Below are 27,619 nucleotides of genomic sequence, written 5' to 3' on the forward strand. Positions count from 1 at the left end.
TGATTTAAAATAATAATTAACAACTATTTAATGTCTGTTATTGGCTTCTTACATCGCACGATTTGTTCGTTGTATAGCAACATGCAAAACAAAAATTAAAACATGCCAATGTTATTCTATCAATGCGGTTATGTTTATACAAACAAAACGTTCCGTTTCTTGGTTAACAACATACCCAGTTTAGCGTGCTTTGAGAACATCGCGGATCAAACAGAATAGAGTATGATGTCGAGAATACTGTCTGTAATAGTTCAGCTTCGTTCTGGAAAAAAACTGAGCTTAACCCGTTCAGTGCTGGAACCGAATTTTAAAGGCCTTTGCAAACAGTTTGGATCCAGATGAGACGCCACAGAACGTGGCGTCTCATCTGGATCCAAACTGTGATATTCTAAAAGTATCATTTGAAAAAAAATCAAAGAAAATGCTAATTTTAGAAATTCAGCAGACGACATTTTTGCAGACGACAAATTTCCCAGCATGCAAAGGGTTAATGCGTGTGAATAGTGTTTCCCAGATTAGCCTTCTCATGGAGGACACTTTCCACCTAACCTGCATTTTCAATGAGAAGAAAACTATTACGCGTCTTATTGCATACATACCCTCTGCGTCAGCGCCTGGGAAACGAACCATGATAACCAAGATTGTTTCTTAAAAATATCTACAAATTTAACGTAAATATTTTGGTTACATTTGCGATGTCAGGGTACTTTGAATAAGCTCTGCTATGGAACGCATGGATTTTGACAGATCGAACGACGTGTGCATATACTTGGTTTACAGGAGAAAATAATGCCTACTTAAACCATTTTGTTTGTATTTAACTTTATCACACATTCGCCGTTCAAGCATGTTTAAAGGCATAAAGAGTATACTTTGGAGATACCTATTATTAAAGAGAATTGGTTCACCAGTTTGGCAAAAATACAATTAAAAAACACGAAAAATAACTCTCCTTATACAAATATATAAATTACAAAATCGTTTACTGATAATATGACATCGAAATCGGAAAAAATAATAATAAACAATAATGCGTTTGTAACGCTTATCTTGGATTATTTAGCAAAAACATACATCAGAGACGTAGTGCTATAACGACTCTGCGTTTAAAATTGACTCTCTTTCGGTTTAGGAGGTCCTTGGGTCGACCCCCCGTGACAAACTTATCTTTTTATTATATATTTTTCCTTTGCTATAATTATCACCAATGCGAAAACCTCAGAGCAGCTCCCTTTAAAGGGGCCCGTTCACGTTTGATAAATTGACAAAATTAAAAAAAGGTGTTTCAGATTCGCAAATTTTCGTTTTAGTTATGATATGTGTGGGGAAATAGTAGTACTGAACATTAACCATGCTCTAAAATAGCCATTATATGCATCTTTTGACGATTTGAAAACCTGAAAATTATAAAACGTTGCGAGGCGAAGCGATTGAATAATTTGGAAAGTTCTGTTGTTGTTGTTATATTTTGGGAAACTACGAGGATTGCTTATATATAGGTAAAAAAATACATCCGCTCATAGCATTAGTACGTATGGTCGAGTGGTCGAGCGGGAGACTTTTAACTCCAGGACTCCAGGGGTCAGTGGTTCGAGCCCTGTTGCGGTTTACCTTATTTTCCTTTATTAAATTGTATTGTATTTATCGATATAAAGCATTTAATGAAAAGCTTCATTACATGCCAAATTCTGTGAAAAGGCCCCTTTAAACTATAAGTTGACCAACTAAGCGGACCAAGTTCAATAATATTCAACAGTGACGGTGTTTGTTTGCCGTTACCAATCGATCTAGATCTGTTATGGTTGCAGTCGTCAAAACAGATCTGCTTAATCCAAACAGCAACTATTTCGCTTACATTCCGGTCTATAATAGCGCGTAACCTATTACAAAGAAACATGGTCGTAAATATTGAGCGACTCCAATAAAAATGATCGATATTTTGCTAATTTAAATATCATGCCACTATGACTTTTGTCCACTTTTCAAAATTTAAATTGAAGCATTCAGTAGGTGAATAAAATTTCCATAAACCAGAAATTTGACTAGAGATCGATACTTTGACCAACACGTTATTTAATTAAACAATATTTTAACATAAAGTCCCCATTTTTGCTCTGATATGTTTCTCATAAATGGTTTGTTATGCATTTAAAACATATTTTATACAAGTGAAAAGTAGCACGTAAGCACGGTAATGTACTTAACAAGTACGTTGTCGCATGACTACGCGTTTTCTACAGAGCGATAAAATATTGGCAGCAGTGGACCAAAGTGTCTTGCGATGGAAAAACGGCTTCCCAATGACCCCATAACCATGTACAGTGCGACCTTTAGAAATTGTTCCTCCACGGAAAATGCAACCTTGAAACGGACCCCGTTGACACCAAGGCGCTTCAAGCGGATATGGAAAAGAAATTAGACATGGAACTCTTTGAGTCCCGTCATTCCAAAATGGGTCCCACGCAATATTCGCCATAATTCGGTTAGCGTACCTCAAGAACGGCCAGCAAATCGGCAAAGTCTGGTAAGGACCTACTCTGTTCGCTGATGAGACCATGAAACAGTTTCATTCTGACGTTTAACTTCGCACAAATCTATCAAAATGTGTAGTTTGTAATGTTATGAAAATGAGGCGTTATGATGCTAAGTACATTTATACAGAGATGCTTAGGACACTTTTTAGGTCGTTCTAGAATTAATATTGCAAGTTTGTGTAATCAAAATGCAGCGAGATAAAATATATACATGTACATTCAGAAGAAACGCTCTAATATTAAGTAAATTAAACTATGCATTAACTCAATCTATAAGTATGCAAAATAAACGGATCTTTGTCGTTAAATTACTTGACTAAGCTTTCTTCTGAATACCCTCTATGAATACTAAATACTATTACGGTTTTAAGAATGTTCATTCTGTGCAATTTAAAAGGCATATGTTTAACCGTGGGGGATAATGGGTTTGAGATAGACTTCACTCCCTATAATATTTAAGCCTATATCCATTACTACGTCAGTGACGAACACAAAGTACTTCAACAATCTTAGATCTATATAAGCATTGTTTGATGAATGAAATAAGTGTCCAATAATCAATACCATAGATTAAAAAGACTCCACTGTTATTGACATAAATAACGATCTACTATGGCTACAGCATAAACATTCAATAAACAATGAAATTTGAACGGCTGAACTTGAACATAATTGGGGCATTACTTACTGTAAAGTCATAATTATATGCGAGATATTAATGTTCAATGAGTTCGTGGATTCATTAATCCACCAATTGAGTCGTATTCTGAGAAAACTGGGCATAATGCATGTGCATAATTAGCCTGTGCAGTCCGCACAGGTTAATCAGGGACTAAATTTTCCACTTTTATATTTTCTGTTTAAAGAAAGTCTCTTTTTAGCAATAATCTAGTTTCGGCGGAAAGTGTCGTCCCTGATTAGCCTGTGCGGACTGCACAGGCTAATCTGGGACAATACTCTACGCAAATGCATTAAACCCCTTTTTCACAGAGCATGGCTCAATTTAATAAAAACACATTGGAACATGACCAACCCACAATTCTCATTTTTCCAAGATCAGAAATCAACAAATTTAAGTGTCCACAAGAAACTTTTTTGAAAAACCTTAAATTTTCATGCAGACAAATACCAAGAATTTTACAGTTAACAGAATTTTAGAATATCAAATATTAATTTCAGGTACTGTAAACTTGTAGTTGTTTGAAAGACAACAAGTTCAGTAAAACCTTTTTGCTATTCATAAGTCAAGAAAAACATTTGTTCAATACAATAAAAAGGTGTTTCATTTTCTCTGAGTGTATGCAGTAGATCTGACAATAAGTAAACGTTGTCAAATTAGTGGAATTATCACTAATGTTTGATCAGTAAATTGATTCTGTTGTATCACTCATATATTGTTTTTAACAGAAATCAAAATCTAAAGAATCAAACAATTATTAAAAAAACAACCACAACAACGAAGTTTCGATTCTTTTTGATCCTATAAAGGTACATCTGCCTTTATTTAGAACATTCATCTTCTTGTGGGACTTAAGTTTTATTTAACACAAAATGTGAAGTGTGGTGAAAACAGCTCAGAAAAATCATTTGTGTTTTTATAAAATTGTGTTCCATTGAGTTATATATGAAGATAATACATTATAATGCAACGTTTTTATATGATTATTTCTTAAATTGTACACTTGCCTTAAATTAATAAACTCATTCAAATGTTCATTGCCCCACTATTATTTTTTTCAAGATAAACATTTTAAAGTATTTATCATTTTACTCCTTTATTTTCAAAGTTGTTTTAGTTAATGATCATGAAAATTTGTATCACACAAAAATAACATGTATACAGTATTGGATTCAAAACATGACAAAGGCCATGACAGAACATTAAACAACTTTTGTGGTGCATTGGTAAAGCAATTAAAGAACTTTAATATTTCATACTAAATATGGTGCCATGAAATAATTCATTTCTTTTCATTAGATTCCATAAAGAGCGAGCCATTGTGGTTAAATTTGAAATGGTCAATCTCTGGAAAATGACACCCACACAGAGGTTCATAGAATACGTCCCCATATTTAAATTATCAAAAATATACATATGTATTACTGAAAATATATCTTATGCTATATGCATATCTGCAAAGTCAAGTCAGGACATACAAGACCACTTGTCAGTCACAGAGGGTTTTATTATTTCAATAGCCCACGGCGTAGCTCAAGACCAGACCATGAAGATGCAGACCCAGTATGGCAGGACACATCTCATATTAAGACACTGTGGCAATAAATGTGGTCCACCAAGTGCTCAGGCAGTCACATGTTGATCAATGCTATTGAAGCCCTCTCAAGATTCACCTTTCAAACAACAAGGAAAGCTTTTACCAAGAAAATGCATGTATCTATAAGTTAATGGCTTTTGATGTACTAAGTACTTGATCTTAAACGGATTTTAACTCAATAAATATGAATTACTTATAAAGAACTGTTTGCTAAGTCTTCTTACGACTTAATGTACTGACAGTAATAGGAGCTCTACCATAGATCTCAAATTGAGCCTCACTACTGACAGTTATAGAAGCTTAACCATAGATCTCAAATTGAGACTCACTACTGACAGTAATAGAAGCTCTACCATAGATCTCAAATTGAGCCTCACTACTGACAGTAATAGAAGCTCTACCATAGATCTCAAATTGAGACTCACTACTGACAGTAATAGAAGCTCTACCATAGATCTCAAATTGAGCCTCACTACTGACAGTTATAGATGCTCTACCATAGATCTCAAATTGAGCCTCACTACTGACAGTTATAGAAGCTCTACCATAGATCTCAAATTGAGACTCACTACTGACAGTAATAGAAGCTCTCCTATAGATCTCAAATTAAGCCTCACTACTGACAGTAATAGAACCTCTACCATAGATCTCAAATTGAGCCTCACTACTGACAGTAATAGGAGCTCTACCATAGATCTCAAATTGAGCCTCACTACTGACAGTTATAGAAGCTCTACCATTGATCTCAAATTGAGACTCACTACTGACAGTAATAGAAGCTCTACCATAGATCTCAAATTGAGCCTCACTACTGACAGTTATAGAACCTCTACCATAGATCTCAAGTTAAGCCTCACTACTGACAGTAATAGAAGCTCTACCATAGATCTCAAATTGAGCCTCACTACTGACAGTAATAGAAGCTCTCCCATATATCTCAAATTGAGCCTCACTACTGACAGTAATAGCTCTCCTATAGCTCTCAAATTAAGCCTCACTACTAACAGTTATAGAAGCTCTACCATAGATCTAAAATTGAGCCTCACTACTGACAGTAATAGAAGCTCTACCATAGATCAGGTACTGACAGTTATAGAAGCTCTACCATAGATCATGTACTAACAGTTATAGAAGCTCTACCATAGATCTCAAATTGAGCCTCACTACTCAAGTGACACTACTATGTGAGTCACTCGCAGGCTGTTCTGGTTTTATGCTGTTTGCACATAGCCATTTTAACTTTATTTCTGAGTGGGAAAGGGTTAAAGTGCAGTCCCAGAATAGGCGGTGAAGTCTGTATGTAATTTTTCCTGTAAATGATACAAAATTTCAGTGAAGGCGTTAAGTATTGTCCTTGATCATTTTGTGCGGACTGCACAGGCTTATTTGGGACAGCAATTGATGCAAAGATTAAGCCTAGTTTTTCCAGAACAAGGTACAATTAAATTATCACATTACATGTACATAAGATTTTTCCTTAAGTAACATTGAAAACAACTAATGAAGACACAGCCATTTAATGTTTTATTGAATGCCTTCTTGAGCAAGGATTAACTCTTTCAGTGCGGGAACCGAATTTTGAAGGCCTTTGCAAACAGTTTGGATCCAGATGAGACGCCACAGAACGTGGCGTCTCATCTGGATCCAAACTGTTTGCTATTCTGATAGTATTCTTTGGAAAAAAATCGAAGAAAATGCTATTTTTAGAAATTCAGCAGACGACATTTTAGCAGACGACAAATTTCCCAGCATGCAAAGGGTTATAAGGAAGATTACAAGCAAGGGCTTTCATTTTTATATGTATATACATTAATGTAGAAACCAAAAATCAACATTTTCCTTTGTATTAACAAGATTTTACATGTTCAAACAAGTAAACACAAAAGTTAAGATGTGCACAAATATGTTGCATACAAATATAATATAAACAAAATTTGTTGATTCTACTCAACACATTTGAGAAAATGGTATTCAAGGTCATTATTGGATAAAATAACTTAAACATCTTACAGTGAAGTAATTTAATGCTGATAATTGTAAAATTTATAAAATAGAGTTAATAGAAGGGAGGCAACCAAATCAAATGTGAATGTACATGTACTTGTAAGACTAATAATAAAATCAAAAGTTTTAAACATACATAATTTAATAAGAATGACACATTGTTTCTCAGTATCTGAATAAAAAATGTTAAAAAGGGTCCATGTGCTTTTTCAGACACACAAGTAAAAAAATATAAAATGTTGATGAATGACAAACTAAAATAGAATTCAGAAGAAATTGTACCAAAAGATCTACAAAATTAAACTTGAAAAATTGAAAATACATTTTGTTTCTACAGTCAAAAACTTATTCATGTATCAAAGACATTTACATAGATGGAAAACCCCCTCCATCCCTATTCTGTACAGATTTTTTCAAACTAGACCTAGCAAACAATTTTTCACTTATTTTTGGATAAAAAATATGACTCAACATGTCCCTAACACCTTAGCTCTAAAATAACTTGGTCGTTATAAATTTCACTAAGGTACTTGTAAAGCCAGAAATAATTTCAGAAAAAAGCACTGTCAAGGTCAGACATAATACAAAGCAATAAACTAATGGCAACATCATCAGTAAGATAAACAAGAAGTCTAATAAAAAATCCCTACTGTTCACTGTGAAGGAAAAAATCATATACATGAAAGAAATCAATGCTTTAAAGAATTGCTTAAAATTACCAATGTGTTGATAATGAGCTTCAATATTGAAGCTTAACATTTAAGAAACACACCTATGATTTCACAAGGTTGTAAAGAAGACTATACATATAATTGTTACAATACAATGGTGATAACATCAGCTTAAACAATAATCAATCAGAAATTGAGGATGTGAATTTTGTTTGTGATTTTGAGAAAAGCACAATCATGATAATGTAAGGTGAATGATTTTGGTCGAAAAAACAATATTCATGCAAAAACAGCTTGATGGAGTTTACACATTTTAAGCTTATATATAAATTTTTATGGAATGAACAAACCAAAACAGCAAACAAAACAGTGTTTTGTAATAAAAATTTCTTGTGGCCCATCTTTTCTCTTAAAGGTGGCATTTATTCCAGCCCTGCATCATTTTGTGTATCAACATCTTTTAGAAAAATATTTTTTGTAGTTTTCGACTTGCCAAATTTAAAACTGGAAATACCTCATCATATTAGCTTTTGCACTTAGGCCTGGTGTATGTACCAAATATGAATAATGAATAATTTGACAGATAGTTCAGGGGAGACAACCACAATATAGAGTTGATATTGTTCACCTATACAAGTTGTGGTAAGATATGACAAAACAAGACTGGAGACTGGTGTATGGGAGGTAACTAAAACATTACTTCTATTGCTAATAAGTATACTATGACATATAGATGCAAGTTTAATATTTCAATATTTTTTTGCACAAAGCAGAATATATATGACTCATAAATAAATGAGAACTCAATAATACACAAACAAAATTGCAAGCTGCTTATTATTTTTAATTATATGCACTGATAAAAGCTAAACATGTTTCAAATGATAAATTCAGAGAGTCATCAACATACACTGGGTATGAAAGATATTTTAAGTTCTACAAAGTTTCAAGTTTCTTATGTCTAACATACAACCCATGACATGGAATGCAGCGGGTATTGTATCAAAACATGATTAAACTTCAAATTACAAAAGTATTTCTGTATTTGAAATAGAAATGGACCCCATTTTATCATATGGCTTTGATATTTTGAAAAATTGAATTAGTAATTGTGTAGGCGAGTTAGTTACAGCTCCAAAATACGTGCAATTGGATAACCATCTAACATTTTAGAAAAGTTGTGTATTTCATTTTATGACATTCATTTCATGATAAGAAATATATTAATAGAATATGGAGTCGCAACACAAAAAAAGGATGTTTAAACTTAGATCCGACGAATGGGGCTCAATCAAATCTGAGTGGGACGCCATAATGTTGAGAGCACCAAGTTCCAGAGACTCTGTGCCATTGACCAATTGGCCACTTACAAGACCACAAAACCTTGCATGACCTTACAGCAGACAGGATAGCTATCTTGAGATAGCTGCATATGGCATAAGACATATTGTTACATGATACTGCTTATAAAACGTTTTTTTCTGTTACTCTGAGAGTCTTTGTTTATCAGGTTATGTAACTGCAATATACGTTATCTGATTGGTTGATCTGTTAGTTGCTTCAAGTACAAATGTATTGATAATGAGCCTATTGAGAGGTCCTGTCCAGGTAAATGCAAACACTTACTAGGGTTCAAAGTTCTGAATTTTGGCTCTACAATAATAAGTATTTGTTTTTTAATGGCCATCTACAGTACTAAAATTGGTATTCGTACTACTGGCTGTGGAAAATACCTCTCATTCTTGTAATAATATGCCAAAACATAGCATTATCCCAATTGAACAAATGATAAACATTGTTTTGCTAACAAAAATATGAGCTTTTGTTTGGGTTAACAGGTTTAAATTCTTTTGTGTAAAGTGTTGATGCAGATTAGCCTGTGCAGCCCGAGAGGCTAATCAAGGACATCACTGAGAGGCTTATCACTGACATCACTTAGCCTGTGCAGCCCGAGAGGCTAATCAAGGACATCACTAGCCTGTGCAGCCCGAGAGGCTAATCAAGGACATCACTAGCCTGTGCAGCCCGAGAGGCTAATCAAGGACATCACTAGCCTGTGCAGCCCGAGAGGCTAATCAAGGACATCACTAGCCTGTGCAGCCCGAGAGGCTAATCAAGGACATCACTAGCCTGTGCAGCCCGAGAGGCTAATCAAGGACATCACTAGCCTGTGCAGCCCGAGAGGCTAATCAAGGACATCACTAGCCTGTGCAGCCCGAGAGGCTTATCACTGACAGGCAAATCACTGACATCACTAGCCTGTGCAGCCCGAGAGGCTAATCAAGGACATCACTAGCCTGTGCAGCCCGAGAGGCTTATCACTGACATCACTTAGCCTGTGCAGCCCGAGAGGCTTATCACTGACATCACTTAGCCTGTGCAGCCCGAGAGGCTTATCACTGACATCACTTAGCCTGTGCAGCCCGAGAGGCTAATCAAGGACATCACTGAGAGGCTTATCACTGACATCACTTAGCCTGTGCAGCCCGAGAGGCTAATCAAGGACATCACAAGCCTGTGCAGCCTGAGAGGCTAATCAAGGACATCACTTTCCTGTTGAAGGGTATTTTCCTTTTAAAAGAAGTCTATTTATAGTGAAAATCCATTTTAGGCATCACTGGAGCTTGTATAACTCTCAGCAAATACTTCACTTAAAGCAACACAACACTGATGACCAATATTACGTCCGATTTCCAGTAATTCCATGAAGTATATTCCCATATCTCCACAACACAAGAGTTCTCCACACAACAACTCCTGACACTACCACACCAACCAGTACAGAGATTGACGACCAACGTCGGGTCTTCTGAGGTGGCGTGGGATCATGAAGAACATCAGGAGGGTCGTAGTTCCCGCGCTCTATCATCTATGATAAGGAAACATAGTAAACATGAGCTTTGTTACAAATATGGCTTATACCTCCACGTGAGCTAGGTACAAGAGGTATTGCAGGAATCTGTTTGGGGAGGACAAAACATCTTGCATATCTACACTTCATGGTGATAACATATTTGACCTTTCAATGTTATTGCTAAAAAAGTAGGCTCCACAAATATTTGAGCCACTTTCTGGGAAAACTGGGCTTAATACGTGAGGGAAAAGCATCATGGGAAAACTGGGCTTAATACGTGAGGGAAAAGCATTATGGGAAAACTGGGCTTAATACGTGAGGGAAAAGCATCATCCTTGATGAGCTTATAAGGTCTGCACAGGCTAATCAGGGACGACACTTTCTGCTTTTATGGAATTTATGGCTTAAAGGAAGTCCCTTCTTAATGAAAATCCAGTTAGTTTAGGTTGAAAGTGTTGTCCCAGATCAGCCTGTTCCAATAGCACAAACTAAAAACTACCTGGGATGACACTTTACGCACATGCATTTCATGCAGACTGACTAAGAACTTTTATGATATTATATAACACAAAAGAGGGCATGATGGCCCTTAAGTGTTCTGCTGAGTTTCAGGCAGACCAAGTGTTTAAGACTTGCCTTGGTTACCTAGGTTATGGTGCCACTTGACCTAGATTTATACAAGGCCTTGATAATGTTAAGATTAACATTGTGACCAATTTAGATCAAGATTGAGTCTTAATGTGGCAGCTTAAGTGGTAACCTAGTTTTTGGACGTACATAACTAAGTTTAAGTGGTAACCTAGTTTTTGGACGTACATAACTAAGTTAAAGTGGTAACCTAGTTTTTGGACGTACATAACTAAGTTTAAGTGGTAACCTAGTTTTTTGACATACATAACTAAGTTTACGTGGTAACCTAGTTTTCTCAACGTACATAACTCTGCTACAAGTTCATTCATTGAGTAATAAATTAGGCCTTTATTGTGGTAACAAGGTATTCTTAATATTTGACCTGGAAACCTAGTTTATGTACGCACATAACCCAGATTAAAACCACTACATATCGTGACGATAAACATTCTGATCAAATAACTGGACCTTTGCATCTCATACAATTTAATCTAGCCTATAGAATGGTAACACAATTTTCTAAGATTTAACCTAGTTAACCTATTTTTTTATGCATGTGACCCAGATAAAAATGTTTATGATACACGGCACATCACACATGACACGAATTGAACACAATAGCTAATCATGAGCACTTTGTGTTGATGTGTGGAAAAGACGGGGTGGGGGGGGGGGGGGGTGAGGTGTCCTCTGCTAATTTGGGGGTGGGGGTGGACAAAATTGTTAGTCTAAATGTCTACATTTTCTTACTATCTGTTTTATGTTGTAAGTTCGCCATCAATATGTATGAGGGTGTGAGTGGTAAGAGGAAGGCAGATATTAGCTGTCATGCTTACGTTTGTTAACTTCGTCTTCAGTGAGTCCAGAGTGTGTTGTAAGGCGGTCACATTGGTTAGAGTGTCCACCGTGTGCTGCTGAAGCTGCTTGGGTCCTGTACCGTCCTGAAGGTCAATTAATGTTGGACATCATTATTGACATGATCCTTGCTATGGGAATATTGAGTTTAATGCATGTGCTTAAAGTGTTGTCCCAGATTAGTCTTTGAAGTCTTCTTTTTAAACAATCCGGCTAAGGCAAAAAGTGTTGTCCCTGATTAGCCTAAGGGTCAACACTTAACCATTTCCCACTCAGAAGCAAAGTGGAAATGGCTATGTGCAAACAGCATAAAACCAGAACAGCCTGCGAGTAACTAGCAGTCTGATCAGGTTTTATGCTGTTTGCTGCTCATCAGTATCTTAGGTATGGAAAATGAAACATTTAAAATTTTAATGTAGAAAGAAAAGTATTTAATTAAATTTTCCTTTGTAAACGATTACAAATGTGTAACAAGGGCTGTTTGTAAAACATGCATGCCCCCCATATGGGCTGTCCGTTGTAGTGGCAGCCATTGTGTGAATACATTTTTTGTCACTGTGACCTTGATCTTTGACCTAGTGACCTGAAAATCAATAGGGGTCATCTGCGAGTCACGATCAATGTACCTATGAAGTGTCATGATCCTAGGCAAAAGCGTTTTTGAGTTATCATCCGAAAATCATTTTACTATTTCGGGTCACCGTGACCTTGACCTTTGACCTTGTGACCTCAAAATCAATTGGGGTCATCTGCGAGTCATGATCAATCTACCTGCGAAGTTTCATGATCCTAGGCATATGCGTTCTTGAGTTATCATCCGAAAACCATTTTACTATTTCGGGTCACAGTGACCTTGACCTTTGACCTAGTGACCTCAAAATCAATAGCGGTCATCTGCGAGTCATGATCAATCTACCCATGAAGTTTCATGATCCTAGGCGTATGCATTCTTGAGTTATCATCCGGAAACCATTTTACTATTTCGGGTCACCGTGACCATGACCTTTGACCTAGTGACCTCAAAATCAATAGGGGTCATCTGCGAGTCATGATCCATCTACCCATGAAGTTTCATGATCCTAGGCGTATGCATTCTTGAGTTATCATTCAAAAACCATTTTACTATTTCGGGTCACCGTGACCTTGACCTTTGACCTAGTGACCTCAAAATCGATAGGGGTCATCTGCGAGTCATGATCAATGTACCTATAAAGTTTCATGATCCTAGGCCCAAGCGTTCTTGAGTTATCGTCTGACAACCACCTGGTGGACGGACCGACAGACCGACCAACAGACCGACATGAGCAAAGCAATATACCCCCTCTTCTTCGAAGGGGGGCATAAAAGTATGTATCTAAGTTGTAAAGTTACCCATGCATTAAACCACATTTTGTCAGAATGTGGCTCAAATATATTGCCTTATGGAGGTTAAAGCACTCAATATTGCCTAATTGAGGTTAAAGCACTCAATATTGCCTAATGAAGGTTAAAGCACTCATCAAAATAATCATTTCCTCTTTTGTAAAAGAACCCAAATTAAACACATAATACTCTAATATTTTTTTGTAAACAAAAAAGTGCTTGTATATTAAGCTTATACATGGCTGATAATTAGTCTTCACTTCCCATGATAACAGGCATTGACTATTGTTTATAAACTTGACTTCCAGTTTTCTCTTAAAGTTTATATGCTTTACGCATTCCCTGTAAAATTGTTGAATAATTGAAGAACATTTATTTTGAAACAACTGCTAAACATAGCAGTCAAAGCTTATTTAGGAAACTTACTTTAGATATGGGCCGCGTCATGTGATAATGAGTCCTAGGCCACATGGGATCAGTGTGGCTCATGTGTGCAGCCTGGTCAGGAGCTACCCTATCAGCTACATGTGATGCCAGGTTTCATGGTCTCATTAGTGAACAGGTTAGCTCCTGGCCAGACTGATAAAATGCACAGGTTGGTCTTGGCTCCAAATGGAATTAGATCCATCTTCGCATGATGTGGATAATATGTAAACAAACTGCAGAGTGGGTGATTACTACTTCACCTGTAACTGTTCCAGTATCTTGGGATTTTTGGAGATCTGGCTCTTGAGGTAGTCCATCGTGGTGGTAATGTACTTTGTGTGCTTTGATATGTTAGCTACAATAGCCAGGGCTTCTCCGCAACTAGAATAGATTGAGCAATATTTGTGATTAAGGATTAATGCCTTGTAAGGAAAAGGTGTTCATTCTCATGTAATTGTATTATTTATTAAACTTTCCCTTTACAATTGAGTGGGAACTAATATGAACATGTTAAGCAAAACAATTACAGTAGACTCTCTGTAAACCGGACGGTCTCGGGACCGGCCTGATCGTCCGGTTTTCAGAGTTCCGGTTTACCAAGAGTTTGCATATTGCCCAAATATACATGGTATGCATTGTGTACAGAATCACATAAAATAAATCAAACCATATACATTTACATGTACCATGTGATAACTGTACGCAGGTACTGATGATGTTAATTGCATTCTTAAAAAATGTGTTTTTAATCGATTAAAAGCAAAAAAATTTCCATACCGACTTGTTTTGATTAATCCCAAAGTGAGCGTGGAGCTTTATACATGTACGTACGTGGCATTTGTCATATAGGCGAGTGACGACACAAATAAGATTGTTGTAGATACACGATTTATTATCATTAAACATACACACAAGCAAACAACAGCGTCATAATTAATTTTTAAGATATTTTTTAAGATATTCATAATCTCAAAACCTACTAATTCTTGAAGTTTACGATTTCTCGAAAAAGTCCAAGATCACACTTTGCTTGAAAGCACATTTCTCCTTTATGTTAAAAACATGGCTATAAGATCTTTTAAAATAACCGAGAAGATCACAAGAAAGTGATCGTCGCAACGGCATGCATTAATTTTTTAATTAAATTGTTCATTATAGGCGATAATAAATAATTAATAAAACGATCGGGTCAATCACTTTTTGGTGCTACCGCACGTCTATTATAGACATTCACAGTTTGTTTTACATTACTTAATCGGACTCCCATAGCGCGGTAACGACTTGACACCTTTATGGTATGTTTAATCCGATTATCGATAATTGCGCTAGCAAAATGTGTGACACAGCACTCGCTGTGCTGACTAGGTATTGTTGTTTTCACACCTCGGGCATCTTGAGAATTTAGACCGTCCGATATACTCAATGAATTTTACGTTGAAAATGACCAAATTTACGGAGATACCCGTCCGGTTTCCGGTTTTCAGAGAGTTCGGTTTATTCAACATTTTTTAACAAAGAAATAGAAGGAGAAAATACGGGACTGGCCCGACCGTCCGGAACCGGGAGAGTTCCGGTATTCAGAGATTCCGGTATTGGCAGTCTACTGTATATGTTGATCCATTACCCTCAGGCAAAATGCATGTGCATAAAGTGTTGTCCCCAATAAGCCTGTGAAGTGCACATATGCTTATCAGGAACAACACTTTTCGCCTGAATTGTATTTCCATTAGGAAGAAACATTCTTTGAACAAAATTACTGCATAGTCTAATCTGGAACAGCAATTAAAGCACATGCCTTAAGACCAATTTTCCATGAGCATGTCTCATTTTATTCTATGCTTGTCAGGGACTCACCTCACCTGCTTGTTGTACTGCAGGGTAGGCAGGCTGGACTTCTCCCACTCCCTCTTGTGAACGCTGTGTATACCGTCCATTATCTTCTTACGTACACCCAGCTGGGAGATGCCAATCTGCAAACATGGGCGAAGTAATGTGGAAAGTAGGATAAACCAAATTGCAGCATTGATTTGGAAACAATTATATCTGATCCATCAAGGTAAAACAGATGCATTTATATACTTAATCCTTGTAATGTATTTGAAATGAAGTGAAATGTAACATTTAAAAGAGGGCCAAGATGGATCTGAAGCACTTATCTGATTTCAAGGTACATGGCTGCCAAACCTGCCCGGCACATACCGGTAGGATTCTGGAAGGGTTAGGTCTTGGGATCGGGTAATCCCCCCTACATTTAATTTTTAAGTTGATGCCAAATGACTAACTGTAGATTCACTTGATTTTGTTGACAATTTATTTTGTGGATGTGGATTAATTTCTTTAAGTCCGCTTTACAACAATGTGTATAAATATTCATTGAAAATTGTTAGTTGAGGCTGTGAGCATGTCACGAAGACCATGTGGCTTTTGAAAAAGGTGATATGTTGTTGCTCAGATCTAAGTGCTTATTGTCAGAATTGTATGCAAAGCTACCATTGCTTTGATCATATAAGCCGTATTTTGTGAAAACTAGGCTTAAAGCATGTGTAAAAAGTGTTTTTGTCACAAAGATCAATTTTAAGTGGTAAGTGCTATCCCTGATTAGCCTGTGAAGACTATACAGGTGCTATCCCTGATTAGCCTGTGAAGACTATACAGGTGCTATCCCTGATTAGCCTGTGAAGACTATACAGGTGCTATCCCTGATTAGCCTGTGAAGACTATACAGGTGCTATCCCTGATTAGCCTGTGAAGACTATACAGGTGCTATCCCTGATTAGCCTGTGAAGACTATACAGGTGCTATCCCTGATTAGCCTGTGAAGACTATACAGGTGCTATCCCTGATTAGCCTGTGAAGACTATACAGGTGCTATCCCTGATTAGCCTGTGAAGACTATACAGGCTAATCAGGGAACATACATGGCACACATGCATTAACCCAATTTTTCAAGAATGAGGCTGATATGTACACCACATTTAGGTGGATGGTTATTGTTGTCTCCAGTCCAAAGCCATCATGGCAGAAGAGAAGAGCTTTCACAGCATTATTGTATCCTTTTTACAATAATTGCAGCTGCCATACTGAAAAATAATGATGCTTTATATTCTCAAGAACAGAACATCAAAAAACCTTAAGATAAAACTCATTTGCGCGTCACTCTGGGAAAATGCTTGATGGATTTTCATTTAGAAAAGACCTTTAAACAACAGAAATTTATTAAAGCGCTATGTGCTGTCCAAGATTTGCTTGTGCAGAATGCACAAAGCACATGTTTATCTAGGATGACACTTTACACACAGTCCTTATGCCCCATTCTCCCAGAGCAACACTAATTTTTATTTCATACATCGCCATGCCAACCACATACCTTGATCAGATCCTCCTCACTCATTTTCAGGAAGGTGTTGAAGTCGATGTGCTGATCTCGAATCATGTCAATGAGACCGCTCAGGTCTAGTCCACATAAGAACAGCTCCAGCTCCCCATAGGTTGTACCACAACTGTCCTTCCTACAGCATATATAAGAAAGTAGCTTGAGTTACAAATCAATTCTAATTAAGCCTTGGCACAGGCTCATCAGAGACAACACTTCCTGCTTGTATGGTATTCTAGTTTAAATAAGTCTCTTCTCACCAAAAATCCAGTTAAAGCAGAAAGTGTTGTCCCTGATAAGTCTGTGCGCACTGCACAGGCTAATCTGGGACAACAGTTACGCATATGCATTAAGCCCTGTTTTCTCATGAGACCACTCAGGTCAAGCCCACATAGGAACAGCTCGAGCTCCCCATATGTTGTACCACAACTGTTCTTCCTACAGCAGGAATAGAAGAGTAGCTTATGATATGATTAAGTCCCTTAGAAAATTTAATTATATTTAAGATTTTGTTCACAACATTAAAGTTTTAAAGGCTTTATTTTCAAGCCTTAGCTACTTATGAGCAGAAAACAGCATTAAACCTGTGCAGTGAAAGAATGATACCATTGATTCAGGCTTAAAAACCTTTAAACCTATATCAAAAGCTGAAAATGAATGTATATCCACCCAACAAGGATGTTGCATATTAAGTGTCAGATCATTAGTGTCTGCAAAGGAATTGTTATGAACAAGAGGGCCAATATGGTCCTGGATCACTCACCTGCGTTATGGGGAATTATTTAGTAAATTGTACCTAGGGCAATGATTTGAACAATCTTTGTGAGTAAATTTTTTATAATCTGATTAAAACATGCAATCCTCACACACCCAGGCAGGGTGAATTCTGACCCCAAGGGCATGATTTTAAAAACAATGTAATGGTGGAGCACTGTATGCAGATACAACCCAATTTTTACACCTCATGCCCTTTTGTTTCATTTTTTTTAAATGTTACTATATAAGTTTATAAAAATGTTGTGATCTAGTAGTGTGGCCACTTTGTATTACAGGGATGTGATTTGAACAATCTTACTGTTGTGCAATGACCCATAGAAAATGCTAAACATCAGATAACAAACCCTAACACTGATTGTTTCAGACATTGTACAAAATAAATTATTTTATTAATCAGGTGAGCCCTTTAGCATTGCGAGTTTTAACCCCAGAGAAATGATTTCAACAAAATGTATAGACGACCACAAAACTGTGTTAAAAAACAACTATTTTGCCACTGACCCTTGCTGTTTAAGAAATGAGCTTTGTCAGACTTACCATAGCCATCCATGATGTGAGACCATGGTCCACCATTGTTGATCATAGTAGAAATGAGCATTGTCAGACTTATCATTGCCTACCATGATGTGAGACCATGGTCTACCATTATTGATCATAGTAGAAATGAGCATTACCAGACTTATCATTGCCTACCATGATGTGAGACCATGGTCCACCATGGTTGATCATAGTAGAAATGAGCATTACCAGACTTATCATTGCCTACCATGATGTGAGACCATGGTCCACCATGGTTGACCATAGTAGAAATGAGCATTACCAGACTTATCATTGCCTACAATGATGTGAGACCATGGTCCACCATGGTTGATCATGACTTGCTTATCAGACTATGATTTTCAAAGTTTTGCTTATGTTTGTTTTAAATACAAAAACATTTATAATATGATAGGTCTTACTATTTATTCTAAATTATACAAAATTTTAGAGTTATTTAAATTTGACTTCACAAACAGTAGCTGTGATAACTATATAACTACAGCAACCTAAATTTTACACTGTGGTATGTTTATGTTACAATTAACTATCGCGTCATGAAAATATTATCTTACCATAGCCAATGTTTATCAGTTTAAAATGTTCAAAGTTAATTGTAATCTTATTAACTGGAGGCTTCAAATTAGTACAACACATGTATAATTAATTTGAAACTTTCAAGAAACACATCAACAAATTAACAATATAACTTGATAACTATTTCATGTGAAAAGGTGTATAATCACATTTAGATTACAGTCCTGTCAGTTCAGTTCATAAAAGTTCAAATTTGGTAAAGGACTATTGTTGTGATACCTGTTGAAAGTTAAAGTATTAAAAAAAACCAGCAGAGATGTACTGTGAAACATGTCTGTAGTGTTATTGTGGAAATTGTATGTATCATCATCGTCAATTATTTGCTAACCATACCACTTATGGGAGAGGAGACATGAGCAAATGGCCTCTCAATAAGAAAATGGACAACTTTATTCAAACATGCGAGGCCCACAAAGACACGAAACTGGAAATGTTTTGTGAGGACCAGTCGACTGTGCTGCAGCATCTGTGCTTTCCTGAATCACAGGTATTAGAAACATTGATTTGTTTGAATTTATGTTGAGGTATCATGAACTTTAAAAAAAGTGCTTTGACAAGCATTATTCAAATGATTTGAACAAACACCAATGAACAGCTATTTTCATCAGGGTAAATAAGTCAAGAAATATAAGAAGAAGTAGGACTGGAACGCCTCCTAAAATCAATAGATCCTTTTATGAGGCAAGTTAACAAGTATTCATAACACAAAACAGAATTGACACATCTGGGGAGATTGCAACAAAAGTTAAAACTACCAAGTTATTATTAGAGGATTAATGTACATTCATCCAAAATCACAAACATCTTCTATTGGTCACTAATTTTGTGACTGCATTGTGAATGTTATAATGAAAAACAATAACAGTTGTTAATTGTGCTACTGTATTGTATATCATCAAATTTTCAGTGAGACATATCCTAAATGTGTGGTGAAAATAGTAGTAATATCAGGGATCATCATAGCCCAAAATTTTAGGGAGAAGTGACTTCTCCTTCCAATTGTATTAGGGAGAAGTGAGCGAACCTTTGATCAAACGCGTAAAGGTACTTTAGTATTAATGTTTCACAATTCATAACCATACATATATCTGAAATAAAATATGCTGAAACACTAACTAAAACTAAACATTTTATTTTAAACTGCCATGTTGTTAAAGTGATAATGCTCTCATAAGAACTGTAAAACATGTGTTTTATTTGGCCAGAATACACATTTCAATCATATGTAATTTCTACTTAAGCCAAGAGCCTGAGGATGTAGGATAAATGGAATATAGGGCAGAGCCCTAGCATATTGTTCTTTTTTTAGTCTTTCTAGGTGCAATGTCTGGTTAGTACATTGCAAAATATTGTCAACCAGACCATCCGTAACACTGCATGTTTATTCGTCATTCTATGAAAATGTTATAAAGAACGTAAAAAGTAACAAGGGCTGTTTGTAAAACATGCATGCCCCCCCATATGGGCTCTACGTTGTAGTGACAGCCATTGTGTGAATATGTTTTTTGTCAATGTGACCTTGACCTTTGACCTAGTGACCTGAAAATGAATAGGGGTCATCTGCGAGTCCTGATCAATCTACCTATCAAGTTTCATGATCCTAGGCATAAGCGTTCTTCAGTTATCATCCGGAAACCATGTTACTATTTCGGGTCACCGTGACCTTGACCTTTGACCTAGTGACCTGAAAATCAATAGGGGTCATCTGCGAGTCATGATCAATGTACCTATGAAGTTTCATGATCCTAGGCATAAGCGTTCTTGAGTTATCATCCGGAAACCATTTTACTATTTCGGGTCACCATGACCTTGACCTTTGACCTAGTGACCTCAAAATCAATAGGGGTCATCTGCGAGTCATGATCAATGTACCTATGAAGTTTCATGATCCTAGGCATAAGCGTTCTTGAGTTATCATCCGGAAACCATTTTACTATTTCGGGTCACCATGACCTTGACCTTTGACCTAGTGACCTCAAAATCAATAGGGGTCATCTGCGAGTCATGATCAATGTACCTATGAAGTTTCATGATCCTAAGCATAAGCGTTATTGAGTTATCATCTGGAAACCATTTTACTATTTCGGGTCACCATGACCTTGACCTTTGACCTAGTGACCTGAAAATCAATAGGGGTCATCTGCGAGTCATTATCAATCTACCTATCAAGTTTTATGATCCTTGGCATAAGCGTTCTTGAGTTATCATCCGGAAACCATTTTACTATTTCGGGTCACCGTGACCTTGACCTTTGACCTAGTGACCTGAAAATCAATAGGGGTCATCTGCCAGTCATTACCAATCTACCTATGAAGTTTCATGATTTTAGGCATAAGCGTTCTTGAGTTATCATCCGGAAACCATTTTACTATTTCGAATCACCGTGACCTTGACCTTTGACCTAGTGACCTGAAAATCAATAGGGGTCATCTGCCAGTCATTATCAATCTACCCGTGAAGTTTCATGATTCTAGGCATAAGCGTTCTTGAGTTATCATCCAGAAACCATTTTACTATTTCGGGTCACCGTGACCTTGACCTTTGACCTAGTGACCTGAAAATCAATAGGGGTCATCTGTGAGTCATGATCAATCTAACTATCAAGTTTCATGATTCTAGGCATAAGCGATCTTGAGTTATCATCCGGAAACCATTTTACTATATGGGTCACCGTGACCTTGACCTTTGACCTAGTGACCTCAAAATCAATAGGGGTCATCTGCGAGTCATGATCAATGTTCCTATGAAGTTTCATGATCCTAGGCCCAAGCGTTCTTGAGTTATCATCCGGAAACCACCTGGTGGACCGACAGACAGACCGACATGAGCAAAGCAATATACCCCCTCTTCTTCGAAGGGGGCATAATTAAAATCCACGAACCATTCGTATCCGAAAACGACTGTCCAAAAACATGTTGATATACGTCTTTTGCACATGCATATCGTTTGACGGTAGAAAATTAAAACCAGTAGCCTGTAACCCAGCAAATACGCAATCAATATATTATTTGGTTGACATATTGCTTTAAAATACAATATTGCAATGCTTTACTTTGCTAATAGATAGTTTAAAATAGCAAGATTACGGACATTAGCAACGTCCATAGATTGTACGGTTTTCGGACAGTACCGAAGAGGTTTCATCAGTTACTGCTCATGTCAGTACCAATCAGAGATCAATAATTAAAAGACCGGACAATGTCTCATGGCGATATAATAAACGCAAAACAATAACAATGCAATACTATATATTCTTAATGCTATATTTTATCCCCTTTGCGCACAATAAGTCACTGTTTAGCAGTTGGTTTTTTTTCTTCGATTTCTATTGCATATGCACATTTTAAACTGAATTTAAATTGGCAATTTATCCCAATTAATTCCGCATTATGCAGCAGTCTCAATTTGCAATTTGACTAACGACAGAGAGTAACGTGTACTCTTAAAAACCTCCCAAACATTTCGTGGGAGATTCTTCAACAATACATGTTTATGTTCTATGCCGGCCATAGCTTAATTATTTCAAGATTTGTTTGTTTTATTTGATTATACATAAATTGATGTAACACACACCTAACATTCTGAAATACCCTAAATTGTAATTCTCCCAACTGAGTGTCTCATGCCGGTAATTCTTATGTTTGAATGGCGTCATTGACTTTTAATGCAATGTTCCCACGTGCTTGTTACTGTGTTTTTGGATTAAACTTTTAATTTGTAAGTCTGTTTGTGATATTTGTTAGGCTCAGCAAATATATTATGACTGAAATTTAGCAGTGAGATTCGGACTGTTTTAAGTTGTACAAATCGTCAAGCATAACAATAAATGACCATCATGTGAACAATGGCTGTATTGGTTCCCTGCAGCCTTGACAAATAACAAGAGCCGATTGAAAAACTGTTAACAAGGTCGGGAGCCTGGCATTCTATACATAGATGGTTACGTCAATACACTATTGTCGGTAAGATCGGCGTGTACACAATGCCTCAACTGGAATAAGCCAAGGCGACTTGCATCAGCGGTCAGTGATGCATAGCAAGTCCTCTCGCTTTCAGATCAGATAACCGACGATTGCACACAGCAAACAATGGTAGTATTAGTGACGGCATTGCGCACACATGCGGCAGATTATCAAAGGAGAAAAAGTAAATGTTGGCGATTTTGTTTTCGCTTTGATTTTCAGAAAGCGATATCAAGCATCGTAAGGCGACAAAGTCGCCTTCGTCGCCCTCTAGGATGATCCCTGAGTAATACTCAGTACTGAAAGTGATCTAGTGTCCTTGACCTTTGACCTAGATTTTACATGGAAACAATGGGATGACACTTTATGAACATGCATTTAACCCCTTTTTCACAGAGTACGGCCCATATATTTTTCCAATATGATCAAATATTGTATTGATTTGTATGTTTCAGACAATGCAAAGAGGTGACTCTTACATCTGAGAAAGAACAAGATGTGTTTGTGAAACACAATGTCCCCCTATATGATGTTTGACCTTGTAGGATGGCCTTGACCTTGACTCTTCACCACTCAAAATGTGCAGCTCCATGAGATACACATGCATTTCAAATATAAAATTGCTAGCTTTAATATTGCAGAAGTGACATTACATGAGCAATTTTGACCCATATATTTGACCTTGAAGGATGACCTTGACCTTTCACCACTAAAAATGTGCTCCATGAGATACACATGCATGCCAAATATCAAGTTGCTATCTTCAATATTGCAAAAGTATTCATAAAATTTGCGATTTGGGCCACATATATTTGACCTCTGACCTTGAAGGATGACCTTGACCTTTCACCACTCAAAATGTGCAGCTCCATGAGATACACATGCATGCCAAATATCAAGTTGCTATCTTCAATATTGCAAAAGTACTCATAAAATGAGCGATTTGGGCCACATATATTTGACATCTGACCTTGAAGGATGACCTTGACCTTGACCTTTCACCACTCAAATTGTGCAGCTCCATGAGATACACATGCATGCCAAATATCAAGTTGCTATCTTGAATATTGAAATACTTCAAAAGTGTACATTAAATTAGCGATTTTGACCCATATATTTGACCTTTGACCTTGAAGGATGACCTTGACCTTTCACCACTCAAAATGTGCAGCTCCATGAGATACATATGCATGCCAAATATCAAGTTCCTATCTTCAATATTGCAAAAGTTATTGCAAATGTTAAAGTTGGCGCAAACCAACCAACCAACAGACCAACAGACAGGGCAAAAACAATATGTCCCCCACTACTATAGTGGGGACATAAAAAAGCCACTCAACTGATCTAAACAGTCTGACAGACAAAATTGAAAGTATTCTTTACAAACTGAAGCAATTTCATAGTAAACGAGAGGCCACCATTCAGTCTGTGGAGAGTTCATACAAACAACTACTACAAGATGTCAGCAATGTGCGTCATAAATTAAATGCTGCTTTAGACCAGCTTGAAAAGACCACTCTTAAAGAACTTGATGATATGAGGACTGCACTGCAAGTCTCCCTCAAGATTGATGTAGATAACTGCAACAGACTGAAGGATGAACTGAAACAACTCAGGGATGCTGTACTAGAACTTGCTGACAGGGGCAAGGTACAGCCCTCATTTATAATTGCACTGCAAGCCTCCCTCAAGATTGATGTAGATAACTGCAACAAACTGAAGGGTTCATTGAAACAACTCAGTGATGCTGTACAAGCACTTGCTTACAGAGGCAAGGCAGAACTCTCATTTAAAGTTGAAAGGAAAGGTCTGGACAAGATTCTGGAGTCAGAAGTCTTCCTGAAGGAAAACACTGTACAAGTTGACAGTACAATATCATTCCTAGCCAACACAGAAATTGAGCAGTTCTTGACCAAGCAATTAAGTCTTGGTAAATTTTTAAAGAGAACCCAGTCATTGGCAGTGCTGCAGGACCCAGAGCATGTATTCACAGTAAAACAGAAGAGAGAGTATGATGTGAGAATACCAAGTGATAAATCAAGATCAAGCTTTATCACAGGTATCTGTGTAATTTCTGATGATAAAATCCTTGTGGCCGACCACTTCCAAGCAAGATTGAAACTTCTAGCCCTTTCAGTGCGGGAACCGAATTTTAAAGGCCTTTGCAAACAGTTTGGATCCAGATGAGACGCCACAGAACGTGGCGTCTCATCAGGATCCAAACTGTTTGCTATTCTGATAGTATTCTTTGAAAAAAAATGAAGAAAACGCTAATTTTAGAAATTTAGCAGACGACATTTTAGCAGACGACAAATTTCCCAGCATGCAAAGGGCTAGACCAGAAGTACAATGTGATCAGCAACTGTGATGTGCCTGTTACTGAAGGGGACATGTGTCAGATTAGTGAATGTGAGGTGGCTGTAATGGTGAATGATGGGGTGCAGTTCATCTCTGTGAATAATGTTGAGCTTGTGAAAGTCAGGAAACTTCAGTTTCAACATCGGTTGTATGGCATTGCCCATCATGAAGGCAACCTGTATGTCACCTCCGATACTGCTCTGTACCAGTACACTCTGACTGGAGAATTTGTGAAAATGATTTATGAAGATACAACTATTGCCATCTTTGTATATACAACTGCTGTATTCGAGCGCACAGGTGAACATACGCATTATGATATTTTTTTTACAATCATGCAATATGATGTGATAATATCAAAGAAAATCAGGACCTTTTTATTTTGTAAGAATCTTCACCATTTTTTTAAATTTAATTATACATTCAAATCTCTTAATTTTGAACTTGACCTTATTGTTAGTAAAAATTGGTGTGAAATTAGACTTCAAACTCGCAGATTCCCACTTGAAACTCTTAACTGATCGATAAAGCAGCACAAATACTCAAGACATGACCAGTTTAATCAGTTTTAGGTAGCCATAATTCCAAAAAGCCAATTGCAAATTTAACACAAAATATCTTATTTTATTAAAGAAAGAAAAAATATCAGAACAACAAAAAAAAATTAAGTTACCAGGAGTTTGAATCAGTCTTTATTATTTTTTTAAGTGGTAAACTGTATGTCATTTTAATGAAAACAATCAACTTCTTGCACAACAAAGTGAACTCTATATTTTCATACTTAAATTTTATAGAATTGATCCATAAAATGCATGTTCACGTTTTTCATTCAGTGTTCAAATGTGCTGCGAGTCCAACTGGAGACAGGATCTATGTCATCAACAGCTCCCAAAAGAAGCTCCTCACACTGTCCACAGATGGGACCCTGATATCCACATTCACTGATTTTGCACTACAAAATCCATTTGGAGTGCATGTAACACCAGCAGGTCAGGTCCTTGTCTGTGGGTTCAACTCCCACATTGTCATAGTATGCTAACTCCATTTTTCTTAAATGGATGAATAATTATGAAATTAATACAAAACAAGGGACAAAATTGTCACAAAACCAGTATTTCAACTCAAATTGTGACCTTGACCTTGGAGATATTGACGTAATTCTTTCGTGCAACACACCGTCCAATGATGGTGAACAAATGTGCCAAATGATTATAAAATCTCACAATGATTGACAGTTAAGGCCCGGACAAGCTCGTTCATGGCCACTTATGACCTTTGAACTCAAAGTGTGACCTTGACCTTGAAGGTAACGACGTAATTCTTTCGCGCGACACACCGTCTAATGATGGTGAACAAATGAGCCAAATGATTTCAAAATCTCACAATGAACGACATAGTTATAGTCTGGACAAGCTTGTTCTGCGCGCCCGCCGACATTTGCCAATCTAATAACCAGTTTTTTCCTTCGGAAAACCTGGTTAAAAATACTAATTTAATACAAGAAATGGCATGAATAATTTCACTACTCTTTCTTCAAAAGGATGACATTTAAAATAAACAAAATAAAAACATTGACTTGCATAAACATATAACAAGAGGCCCATGGACTCTAAGGCACTCACCTGAGACTTGTAGGAATTTAATTATTTTGAGGAGGTGGAGTTGAAAACAATTGAAGTAATTTATGGAACACAAATGTTTCCTTTCCGGGCAAATTTTATTTTTGAACTTAGCTGAAATATTATTAATTAACTTTATGATATTAGATGAGAATGTGTTCAATTTGTTCGCCCCATACAAGTTGAGCCACTCCAATAAAGCTCGACAACTGCTTTATACGAGAAAAAGGCTGTATATATGAAACAAGAAACCGTCAGAGACGGGTGATGCTCCTCAAAGGTTTTATTTGCCACAATATTGCACTATATATTCTGATAAAAGGAAACGTCTTGAGGGCACAGTAGTTGGGGGGACCAGAATTTTTTTATAGAAAATTTCAAAGGGCCACAATTCTGTGAAAAATCATCCGACCAGAACCCACTGATGATATGCACATCTCCTCTTGGTAGTGAAGCTTTCCATAAAGTTTCATTGAATTCCGGTCATTAGTTGCTGAGAAATAGCCGGGACAAGAATTGCACTATATGTACAGTTAATGGAAAATTTCAAAGGGCCATAACTCTGTGAAAAATCATATGACCAGAACGCGCTGATAATATGCACATCTCCTCTAGGTAGTGAAGCTTCCTAAAAGTTTCAATGAATTCTGGTCATTAGTTCCTGAGAAATAGCCCGGACAAAAATTGTGCACTGACGGATGGACGGACACACGGACAGGCGACTATATGCTCCTCCCAAATATTTTGGGGTAGCATAAAAACACGGCCAATACGGAAAAAGGTC

At 36.9% G+C, this 27,619-nt stretch overlaps 1 protein-coding gene and 1 long non-coding RNA gene across 10 annotated transcripts in view; one reads left to right on the forward strand and one right to left on the reverse strand.

The window, feature by feature from the left end:
- The window catches only part of LOC127857669 (ankyrin repeat, SAM and basic leucine zipper domain-containing protein 1-like), a 57,295-nt gene that overhangs the window by 10,781 nt on the left and 18,895 nt on the right, over positions 1–27,619 (reverse strand). Inside the window, exons 8-13 of one of the 9 annotated variants that reach the window (XR_008038561.1) lie at positions 16,980–17,121; positions 15,467–15,582; positions 13,873–13,993; positions 11,806–11,910; positions 9,958–10,354; positions 6,489–9,572 (exon numbers count right to left, since the gene is read on the reverse strand). Coding sequence is in view for 1 of the 9 variants with exons in the window: in XM_052394261.1 (XP_052250221.1) it covers positions 11,806–11,910; positions 13,873–13,993; positions 15,467–15,582; positions 16,980–17,121 (484 nt within the window). In the remaining 8 variants the exon portion in view is untranslated. Of the gene's footprint in view, positions 1–6,488; positions 9,687–9,894; positions 10,355–11,805; positions 11,911–13,872; positions 13,994–15,466; positions 15,583–16,979; positions 17,122–27,619 lie in introns of those variants that run through there. The other 8 variants (XR_008038559.1, XR_008038557.1, XR_008038554.1 and 5 more) reach the window with 8 other exon arrangements.
- Positions 19,151–26,789, forward strand: LOC127857951 (uncharacterized). The gene is made up of 2 exons (XR_008038694.1): positions 19,151–19,383; positions 26,050–26,789. It is a non-coding gene; the product is annotated as an uncharacterized LOC127857951 (long non-coding RNA).

Source organism: Dreissena polymorpha, chromosome 1 (genome assembly GCF_020536995.1).
Source record: "Dreissena polymorpha isolate Duluth1 chromosome 1, UMN_Dpol_1.0, whole genome shotgun sequence".
NCBI classification, from domain to species: Eukaryota; Metazoa; Mollusca; class Bivalvia; order Myida; family Dreissenidae; genus Dreissena; species Dreissena polymorpha.